This window comes from Mesoplodon densirostris, chromosome 5 (assembly GCF_025265405.1).
Source record: "Mesoplodon densirostris isolate mMesDen1 chromosome 5, mMesDen1 primary haplotype, whole genome shotgun sequence".
In the NCBI taxonomy this organism is placed as follows: domain Eukaryota; kingdom Metazoa; phylum Chordata; class Mammalia; order Artiodactyla; family Ziphiidae; genus Mesoplodon; species Mesoplodon densirostris.
Genome location: NC_082665.1, coordinates 148,927,444 through 148,938,418, shown reverse-complemented (window position 1 = coordinate 148,938,418; position 10,975 = coordinate 148,927,444). Strand labels below are relative to the sequence as shown.

At 58.0% G+C, this 10,975-nt stretch overlaps 1 protein-coding gene across 1 annotated transcript; it reads left to right on the top strand.

Annotated features, from left to right (window-relative positions):
* Nucleotides 1-4,230: 4,230 nt before the first annotated feature.
* Nucleotides 4,231-4,953, top strand: SOX14 (SRY-box transcription factor 14). The gene has a single exon (XM_060100241.1). It carries the CDS (start codon nucleotides 4,231-4,233, stop codon nucleotides 4,951-4,953), a length of 723 nt encoding a protein of 240 aa, XP_059956224.1.
* Nucleotides 4,954-10,975: the final 6,022 nt, after the last annotated feature.

Below are 10,975 nucleotides of genomic sequence, written 5' to 3'. Positions count from 1 at the left end.
CTTTCCGCGCCGGGCTGTCGCTCAGTCCAGGAGGCCTAGGAGAGGAGACCTTCCTCCCACTAGAGACGTGGGGTGGAGGCTGGAAGGCCGGCGGAGCATTGAGGCCAAGCAGGTGGGTGCAGGCCTGGGGGCCCGTGACTTCCGCGTTTGGCTCTACCAGGCTGCATCTGGGGTCCTGTCCGCTCAGCTGCAAGTCACGGAAAGGCCTGTTGGAAAAGCTTAAGCCTGAGCAGAAGGAAACTATCCGGTGTCTTCTTTGCGTTCCGCGGTGTGTGGACCCTGGACACTCAAAGATGAATAACACGCAGCCACCACCTTCGAGGAGCTCGATGGCTGGTGGACTGCATGGGCTGCGACAGGGCGCCACACGAGTCTGGGGAAGAGGGCGTAAGATGGAGAGGGCATAAGAGGGAGAGCATGGAAGGGGGTCTTAGCCCAGTTCGGGAATCAACGAAGGCCCTTCAGAGGAGGTGAAGCCTTGAAAGAGACCTGAGGTACGCAAAGGAGTTGGGCGACAGGAGGGGGGAAGTGCTCCCTACAAAGGCCCAGAGCCAGAAGAGAGGAAGGCGCATCTTGGACCTTGCTGGGGCGCCAGGGGAGAGGGGGCGGGGCGAGAAGTGGGTTGGGTCTTGACCTCCGAGGCCTCTCTCCTTCGTTCGACCGGAACAGCGTCGGTTCGCTGACCGGGTCCATGTTGCTCAGTGATTCAGACATCAGGCTCAGGACCGCACGCGGCGGGCCTTGAGTAACTGCGCTGCGTAAAGACGCGCGCGCAGATTCTGTAGGCAAACGCGGAAGCGGAAAAGCCACATCCCAGGGAGGTCTTCGGCCCCGGAGAGTGGCCTTCGGCCCGAGCTTCAGGCTGCGGATAAAGCAGGAGGCGTGTTTAGGCGACCTCTGTCTTAAGACCTGTTCCGGTGGTGACCAAAACTGCTGGTTCTCCCAGGAGCCACCTCTCCAGGACGTGTGCCCGGGGATCTAAGCCTGGCAGGGAGGCAGAGCCCAGAGGGACAAAGCAGCCCAGGAGAAGGTAGAGGCATGGGCTGGAGACGGCACCAAGCCAGGCCCAGCGTTAAGCAGTGTTGAATGAACCGGTGGCCAGCCAGCTCTGTGTAAGGGGCGTACGAGGCTGCGCCGTCCGCCTAGGAGACGCCGCGATGCCAGGCGGGGAGAGCGCGCCCCTCAACCCTGAGTTCCTTCCCAGCGCGGAGTTCAAGTCTCAAGGCCAAGGTGAGCCGCAAGATGCTGGCTCCCGCCAGAGTCAGTGCAGCGTGACCCAAACAGCCTGGGGCTTCGGAACCCTGGGTGGTCAGGGGCGCCCTGCCCACAAACTGCGACGCCACCATTGTGCGCCCTTTGTAATAATTCTCTCCGGACTCCTGGATTGCCAGCTGAGCTCTGAGCGCAAGATGTTTAAAGAGGAACGCGGACAAGAAGAGGAAGTGGAAATATGAGGACTGAAGGAGAGCCCGCGCCTGCCCCGAGTTGCCTCGGGACAAAAGGACTGAGTTGGCCTGGAGGCTGGAAAGAGAGAAGGGGTCTACGACCCCATGCCAGATCCCCTCCTTAAGCAGTTTTCAAGAGGTTGATTTGCATTAACACAAAACTCTCTGTGGGTTTAGTGTCCCCTGAGGGTTCCTGAGTGAGATTTGGAGGGTCCCGCCGGACCCTATACCTCTCTGCAGATGTGAACATTTCTGACATTCCTTCCGCAAACGATCGAGATCGCCCCGTGGAACTCGAATGGCCTGGTCCCTGGACCTCGGATCCCTGGCGGGCTCTGAGCACAGCGCTAAGTCAGCAGGCTGGTCCAATCTGAGTTGGAGTTGCCAGCCACTCTTGGAAACCCTCCCCGGACTGGGCTGGAAAGGGCTTCTACTTCCTGGTACCCCAAGCTAAATGAAACCTCTTGCCGAGAAAACAGGGGTAAAGGGCAGGGGGAGGCCGGGGCTGGGGCTGAGAGGAATGTGAAGACAGCACCTGCTCGGGAGCCCACGCGGAGGTGGCTCTCCGGGCGCGAGGTCTACCCTCAGGGAGGCCAGGTCTCGGACAAGAGCCTGAGTAAATCAAGAGCAGGCTTGAGGATCAGTCCTCCAGTGCAGTTTATCCGTACGGCAGGTTTCGATGGCTACAGTAGTCTCGTCGAGGGGCCCGCATTTGGCTTCAGCACTATCTAATCCTCAGACGTGGCGCCGCGTGGGGTGGGGAAAAAAAAACAAAACGGGTAAGTGTTTCAAGTTCTGTACACCCGGCGTCACCACTTTCCATTGGAGTCACTTTTGGCAAATCGCGTAGCCTTTCCCAACCTCAGTTTCCTAATCTGTAAAATGGGCATAGTGCCCACCTCTCTAAAGAGCGCGCTGAGGATGAGAAATGCCACACGTCTTTCTAATTGTAGGAAGGAGAAGCAAAGCCTTCGCCTCAAACTTGACACACTCCATGCTAAAGAAAGACCCTCTCTCCCTGCATTCTCGTTCTCTGCTTACCCCCACCCCCACCCCCAACCGGTCCAAGCCCGAGGAGCAGCGCGCGTTTCTGGTCGGTGCTCCCGAGAGAGGCTGGTGCAAAAGCCAATAAGCCTGGAACACACGCAGGTCCTGCTGGGCCTGGGACAATGGTTTCCATTTAATAAATATTTCCCCCAAGGGCATTTCACATCGGGCAGGCAATTATTCAAAGGAAACAGGCGCGCAGGTTGGCTCCGCGGGTTATTTCGTCGTCTTTACCCGAAGAATGCTCATCTGACGCAAGAAACGAGTCTCGCTTTCTCGCTGGGTGGGAAGAGACGCCCGGGGACAAACCGACCCTGGGTGCGGATACAGCCTGAGACTCCGCTCTAGGGCCGCTGCTGAAGGGGCAGCGGGGAAAGCCACACGCCCCGCCGGGCGCTAGCCGGCCTTCAGATTGCCCTCCCGGTTTGGACAGATGTGGACAGTTGGAGGTTTAAAAACACTAAATAATAGTAACATAAATAGGAATCGTGATGGAAATCCCATCCCCCGCCCCCTCTACGAAAGTGAAGAGCGGGTCGCGGTGCTCTTCAAGGCTCACCAACCAGGGTTTGAAAACTCTGCACCTCCGGACGCAAGGCCCTCGGGCATCGGCTTGGAACGCGCGGCTGAGCTAGCCCGGGGCCCTGCGCTTCGCCCAAGGCGCAGCATCCCGGGGCAGGGTGGAGGCGGAGCCGCACCGGCGTCCCGTGAGAACGCAGCAAACGGACCGCCGAGGGCACGGTGCGAAAAGTTTATTTCGCTTTTTAACCTGAGTTTGATACATTCTTTTTCTCTTCCGAGGATGTTTGACAAGGGTGGGGGGGAGTGCTGTCCTTGCATTTCGTGGCGAGGCTGTCCTATTTATCAACACGCTCTCTTGGCTTGCTCCCTCTGCTGCCCCCTCCCCGGGTCTTTGTATTCGAAGCCCCGCTTCTCCTTTGCACAACCGGGAAAGGAAACGGGCAAGAAGAGTTTTATTTGTTGACAGTGCCAGAAACAAGGTGGAACCCAAGTCCCCGGCCCGGAGCCGGCCGCTCCGTTCTCTCGGTCTCTCCCTTACCCCTCTCCCCGCCCCCAGCAGTCGCGCTCCCTCTTTCCAACGCGGGCGCGTTGGCAGGTGCGCCCCCTCGCCTTCTCTGCTGCTGATTGGCGCCCAGGTTGGGGAGTCGCCGCCCCGCGCTTATGTCAGAGTGCGTGCCGTCCTGGCCCACCTCGCCTTTGAACTTCGCCGCTTTTGGCTCTCGTTCACCAGCTTCCCCGCATTCTCAGCCTGGTGCTGCGCTAGGCGAGGCAGCTCCGGGAAAGCCACAGGCGCGGGGGGAGGGAGCCACGGCCGTAGACACTGGAGAGAAGAGAACCAGAGAAGGCGAAGGTGGAGAGGGGAAGAAGGAGGAGCTTCCTGCCCTCGCCAGCAAATTACCTGGCCACTCAATCCCAGAGACTCCGGTACTTGGGCCCCAGCCTCTGGTGCCGGCAGCCCCCCGGCCGGCCTCCCTCTCCTCCCCCCGCCCTTCCCGCCCCCGCTCGCCCCCCGGGGCCTGCCTAGGTGCCGAGACTGGCATGATCAGCTGAACTTTGCGGGGTGAGCGCTTCTCTCTGGCTTCCCCTCTGCGGTGCGGAGGCGAGGGGAGCGCAGAGCCCCGGCTCAGGACGGACAGACAGGCAGACCGACAACCGCGTCCAGGCTCGCCTGCAGAGCCCCTGCACTGCCCACCCCCACCGCCTAGCCTCCCGGACCATGTCCAAACCTTCAGACCACATCAAGCGACCCATGAACGCCTTCATGGTATGGTCCCGAGGCCAGCGGCGCAAGATGGCCCAGGAAAACCCCAAGATGCACAACTCAGAGATCAGCAAACGCCTAGGCGCCGAATGGAAGCTTCTGTCCGAGGCAGAGAAGCGGCCGTACATTGACGAGGCCAAGAGGCTACGCGCCCAGCACATGAAGGAGCACCCTGACTACAAGTACCGGCCGCGGCGCAAGCCCAAGAACCTGCTCAAGAAGGACAGGTATGTCTTCCCCCTGCCCTACCTGGGCGACACGGACCCGCTCAAGGCGGCCGGCCTGCCCGTGGGGGCCTCCGACGGCCTCCTGAGCGCGCCCGAGAAAGCCCGGGCCTTCTTGCCGCCCGCCTCGGCGCCCTACTCCCTGCTGGACCCCGCGCAGTTTAGCTCGAGCGCCATCCAGAAGATGGGTGAAGTGCCCCACACCTTGGCCACCGGCGCGCTGCCCTACGCGTCCACCCTGGGCTACCAGAACGGCGCTTTCGGCAGCCTCAGCTGTCCCAGCCAGCACACGCACACGCACCCGTCCCCCACCAACCCGGGCTACGTGGTGCCCTGTAACTGTACCGCCTGGTCTGCCTCCACCCTGCAGCCCCCCGTCGCCTACATCCTCTTCCCAGGCATGACCAAGACTGGCATAGACCCTTATTCGTCAGCCCACGCCACGGCCATGTAACCCCCAACCCGGCCTACCAGACCTGGAGGGCGGCCTGGAATCGGGGTCTGCACCCCGTCCGCTGCGCCTGTCCGGGGCCTGCAGATGCCTAGGGGTCAGTCCTGCTGCCAGCCCCTACCCTACCCCAGACTCTGCCTCTCTCTCTTCCACGGGGACGGTAGGGGCATCCTCCCGGACCCAAGGCGCAGACAGGTGCCAGAAACTTGCGAACGGTTATGACAGCTATATAGCTGCCCCTACCCTGACTGTCCCAAAACAAACCTCTGACTGTACCCCCTTTGGACAAAAAAGTAGGCAGTTTTGCTTTATTTATGTCCCCTTCTCTTTCCTCTGATGGGCTTTGGACTCCAGAAATCCCAGATCCTGGTATTATATCTAGAATATGCATTTTTTTTCTTTTGCACCCTGAAGAAAGAGTTAGCTGTGTCTCTGTGTTTTGCCATCAGACACAACTAGGTGCCATTTGCTCTTCATGTGTGGGGGAAAAGGCTTAAAAGTTGAAAACCACAGAAAGGGAAACATTTCTATTTAAAATCATGCTATGATAGTGTTTGCTTCTTTAAAGGTAAAACAAAAGGACCCACATGGTTATTTACTTTGTATAAAGCAGTGCTCCTAGAGACCTAAGTTTACTTTTAGACAGAATGTCAGGTTATGAAGTCAGGAAGTAGAAAGTGAACAAAAATTAAAAGAATAAAAACATCCTAAATGGTCATAAATGTTTTGACAATGTCTTGGAAATGTACCTAGAAGGATTTCACCTCCTTACTCTGTTCATTTGTTGAACAAAGACGTTTTGAATAAAGACAATCTGTCATTGCAAAAAGTAACCTTTGATGTGCATAAAATCTGAAGTCGAGAGGCCAGGTCCGCGGGGGCCGGGGTCTCTGGGAGGCTGAGTGTACATAGAGTGACTCCAGCAGTGGCGGCTGGCGGCTGGCCTGCATGGGCCGAGCCTGGTGTCCCGTGGGCCAGGTGCAGAGGGCCCCAGAGTCTAGGGTTTGTCCCGATTGCCCCCTCGGGATCCACTTTTTGCCTTTAGAGGCCAGACAAAGGTATCCATTCCTGGGACATCACTGCTTCCTTGAGTTTTTCACAAAGTGGTCAGACCACTTCGAGAAGCGATTGAACTAAGACAAAGGCCGACCCAGACTTCTGAGACCTGAGTGCATTTTCTTTTTTTTAACCAAACTCCAAAGGAACAGAAAGAAGCGCCGAGTCTACAGGGAAGCAGTTGCCCGCAGAGCACCTCGTCCTGCGGTGGGTGTTTAAGTTCAATGCTGGGGGAAGAGCAGTGGAATGGATATATTTTTTTAACAAGGTGTTTGAAAACGCTGTTGCTGGGTCTGCTGGGGATTGGGGGCTTGATACTGGTTTCTAAGTTAAAAAATAAAAGTCTAAGAAATGCTGTAGGTCCCCGCTCCGGATGGTGGGAGACTTTTTACTAAGACCCTGCAGGTGCAAAGGGAAAATGAAGGCGATGGTGACACGGCTCCTACAAGGAGTTTCTTAAAACATTATAAAAATCAAACAACTCGGAGCCCTTTGTGTTTATCCAACAAGGAAAAGAGCCTTTTTCTTATCCCTGGTGGTTGAATGTTGGCTTGGAGATTGCTCTGGCTTTCATGGGGAGAAAGGACCTTTTGATTGCTTTCGGAACAACTCTTTGGAACTTGTTCTCAAAATCGAAGGGTGCCCCCCATTGCTTGTCTCCCCCCGCCCCGCGCCACTCTCACCACCACAGCCGTGCTCACGCGTGTTTTTCCGTAGGTCGGGTGCCTTTCTCACTGGCTTTTATACGGTGCTGGGCGGGGGTGGCGGCAGCCGAGCGGCTCGTCTGCTTTCTGCTGCTGTTGAGGGATTTGTGCGCTCGCCTCTGCCATTTCCAAAGGAGTCGGTGGCTGCAAGTGCACAGAAACGTGGTCAACAGACACCAAAGCCGAAAACCACGGATTAGCATATTGTCCTCAAAACAATTAGAAGTGTTTGAGGTGTTATTTGGAGCCTATTCATCTGAGCCCCTTTGTCAAAGGGGGATTTTCATTATTAAAAAAAATAAAAGTTAGCAGTTGTCCATCTGGCTGAGCTGAATAGCAAAGTGATCCGTGTTGTATATGCTTTTCTCATTAAGAGCTCTTTGGAGACCGATGTTAGAATTAAATGGTATAACACAATTAACATACACGGGCGCTGAATAGGAGAGGACGCCTATAAATAATAGATAGATAAATAAATGAGCGATCAGGCGAAGGTAAACAAAGGCGGGCTGGGGGACTCGTGGGGGGAGGCCGGGAGGGCTGCGCAACGCTTACTTAGCATCACAAAACCCTCTTACAAATCGAAACAATTAGGAAGTGACTTGCCTCTGGTGGTCGTCCTGTCTGGGGGCTCCGAGCGCTTAGGGAAAGCCCCTCCTCCCGCCCCCTAGGAAGCCCAGGAGGCCCAGGGTGGAGGCTTCGCGGTTTCGCTGTCTGATATAACCCCAGCTGACAGTCCTGTCAACCGCTCTGATCTCCCTCATAGCTCAGTGTCCCTTAACATTTCCTAAGACGAAGCTTACAGGGGTCTGGGTGTCTCCCCGCAGAGCCCGATGCACCAGCGCCCTGGGTACACAGAGGGCCCCAGACCGAGGAGGAACCCCGCGCACGGCCCCACCCGGGCGCCCAGCCGACTTCCAGGCGGGGTTAGGCTGGGAAGGGGCACCGAGTGGGTCCGAGTATGGAAGCGTTCCGGCGGCGGCAGTTGGAAAGCTGAAACCAGGGTTCCAGATTGAGCCCGGCCCTGGGGACTCGGAACGGAGCTCCAGGAAACTGGGGTGCGCCGTGGCTGGGAGGCGCCGGGGCGCCGCGGCGGGGTCACTGAGACTTCTTTCCAGCCAGCAAGGAAAAGAGGGCCCAGCGCAGGTCCCGGACTTAAAGCCGCAGACCTAGCTCGGGCAGCTTCTGCCAATCACACCTCTTCTCCGTCCCTGGCAGTCGGGCTTGTGCAGCTGTCTGCGCTCCTTAGGCCTGGCCCCAGCTTCGGCCCCCGCAGGGACCTGCCTGAGCCCTGCCTCCCGCGCCCCGCGGGCCGCAGAGCCTCCGCCGAGGTGCGCAGCCGGGACTCGCCCCAACAAACAGCCCAAATCCTCCCCGTCACGCCGCTGACAGGGGCCGATTACGACTTTGAAGTCAGGCGCAGACAAAAAGAAATCCCCTGGGGTTGGGGGTGGGGGCGGTGGGGAGCAGTCCCTGTCAAACCTGTTTGCTCACAACTGTCTCTTTCTTTCAAGAAAATCATTAAAGCAAACCTGTAGGGAGAACAGCGCCCCGCCCGCCCGGAGTCGAGGAGAGATGCTTCTCCCCGACGCGCGACGCGCAGCAAAGAGCAACCAAGAGTTCCTTTGGCCAGACTGCGTGGTCGGGAGAAAGCGAGCTCCCTCGGCGTGCGGGGCGCCCGAGACCCTGCAGGAGGCGACTCCGTGGATCTCTCTGCGCTTGGCGCGCGTCCCTCGGCCCGGGAGTCCAGGACATCTCCTGCCCTCAACCTGGGCCTCCCTCGAGCAGGGGCTCCAGGGCAGGCCCCGACCTCTCGCCGGCGGGTGCGATTGCTTCCAGGGAACAACCACCAAAAAAAAAAAAAAAAAAAAAAAAAAATTGACCCAAATGCAAGCCGCGCTCACCCCCGCCTTTCCTCTACTGGGTGTTTCCTAGGACCAAGGAGACTTGGCCAACAGGCTGCTCGGGATGGCAGCGAGTGGCACTGGCACGGCAGGGGCAGTTTGGATTTTAGGTTTTCTTTCTTAAACCGTGGCAGCCGTTTGGCTGAAGGGCACACTGGCCACATTCTTCTGGGAGATGCGGGATCGTTGGCCCCTTCCGCTCCTGGCCTCTCCTGCAGAGCCTCTGCAGCCTTCCTTGCGCTTCCCCAGTTTTGGATCCGACTCCAAACACCTTTGATTCCCTTCCAGTTTCCTAGTTTTCTCATTTAAATATCAATTTCCTTAGAACTGCTAACTTCATTGATGGGAAAGACCAGCTACTTAGAGTAAATCAGACTGAAGTGTGAGTGGCTGACTTCTGAGCACCCCCTGCCTTAACATTTGCATTTTAAAACAGGATCTAGATAACCTCCAGGAATCTCTCCAGTCATCTAAAACGGGGTGATATTTCAGACAGGGTGGGGCCTAGAGGACTTTCATTGCATCACACCATCTAGGGAAACCTCTCCAGCGCGGGCAGCTTCTCTGGAGAGATCTGAGACTGCCAGGGCCGGGAACACTTGGCTAGCCGTGGCGCCAAGGACTGCCCTTGAGGACTCGACTCATTTTTTTCGGCTCTTCCCCAGCTCAGGCCTTGTCACCATTGTTCAAGCGGACAATGAATTTCAAGTCATTTGAATTTGAATATCATGTAACTCACGAGATTCGTGTTGAGAACGCATCTTTATTCACTGAGCGCATTGTACCTGTGTATGAGTGTTAGAGAGGAACACAGACAGAGGCAGAAGGGGCCCATTAGATTGGGGTTCAGGAGATGCCGGGGCGGGTGCTCCCCGCCTCGGCCGAGGGGCGCGCGCTCCTAGCCTCTGGCCCGGCCCTGGCCTCGGAGACCTCGCAGACCCAGGTGCCGGAGCGCTACTTGGGCTGGTTTCTTTCTTGGAGCTACTGGGATGAGCCTTGTGCTGGAACCAGAAGCGCTGGCGCAGGGCCGCTACAGAGTAATTAAGAAATAATAAAGTTGGGGGTGGGTGTGGGCCGCTAGAAATCCTAGGCCCTCCACACCGAACCAGAGACTAGTGGTCGCCGCCGTCCTAACCCAAGCTCTGTGCGCGCTTGGAGCCCGAAGCTTGATAGCGTCCGCCCTGGCACTGGGAGGGGACTGAAGTAGAAAAGAGGGTGCTTTCGGCAGCCCCTCCTCGTCCAGCTCCCGGCCCTGCGTCCAGGGGATCCATCTCACGTGGACTCCTGGTCTGTCCCCGGGGCCCGGGTGTGGGACCTGTGCTCTCGGGAAGCGGGAAGGGCCCCGGGCCCCGGACGTTCTGGGGCAACCTCCCTAGGTTCTCCCTCCTCTTCGCTCGAATCTCTGCTCTGGGTATCCTCTCCGACCCCCCAAATGCCCGAAGAGTTTGCTCCGAGTTGGAGAAGGGAGCGGGTGCCTTGGCCGGATAGAGACCGAAAGGAGTCCACGGGTTTCCTCTTTGCTGCAAAGTGAAGGAGCTGCGCTACTCTGGCAGTCAGTGGCCGTTTCCAAACTTTTTCACTCTTGGGTTGGGAAAAGAAGCAACTCATTCGGGATCCCTGCCTTCGGGGCAGGCGCGGAAGGGACTTTAGAAAACTCTTGAGTGTCGGCCGGGCCGCACTCGGCCTTGGAGCTGGGAGCAGACGCAACACTAGACCCGACGGATGCGTGCGGGACGATACACCGCACTAGGGCGCAGGTCCTCCTTTGGCCTCCAGGCACCGCCTGTCGCTCCCTGCCTCTCCGGGGTGCTTCAGGGCCCGGCCGCACCTCGGAGTCCCGAGGTTCTGTGGGCGCTAGAGAGGCGGTGAGAAGGAAGGGAGGTGGATATGAGGCGCGCGCTGGGTGCCGCGGGAGAGGTGGCACGGCGCATCCCCCTAGCTGGCAGAGGGCGGAGAGCCTTGAGTCCCGAGAGCCGTTTAGCGGCTCCCTACTTCCTGCCGCCGGGCCAAACCCCCGCGGGCTCTCCCGGCGCCCGGCCCGGGGACCGAGGGAGGAGAGAGGAGAGGGAGGGAGCCGGTGGCCGAGGCACACGCCTCTAGTCCCCGTTCGCCCGGCACCCCCCGTGACGCGGCGAGTCAATGGGATTTGCACACTCGAGGTGTAACAGCATTACTGCATTAATTACCATTTCCATTTCACGTCCAGATTGTTTACTTATCTGCGGGAAACATATGTCGGGAGAAGTTCACATTCCGGATTCTGCTCCGCTGCCCAAGGTGCAATTCCGGGGAGGCGGCGAGGGGGAGGGGAGGGCTTCAGATTTTTTATTACACCCTCTAGCCTTATCTGCCGCTGTAAAT

Bases quoted from the DNA above. Each gene is read 5' to 3' on its own strand.
- SOX14 (XM_060100241.1), top strand. From the start codon at position 4,231: ATGTCCAAACCTTCAGACCACATCAAGCGACCCATGAACGCCTTCATG.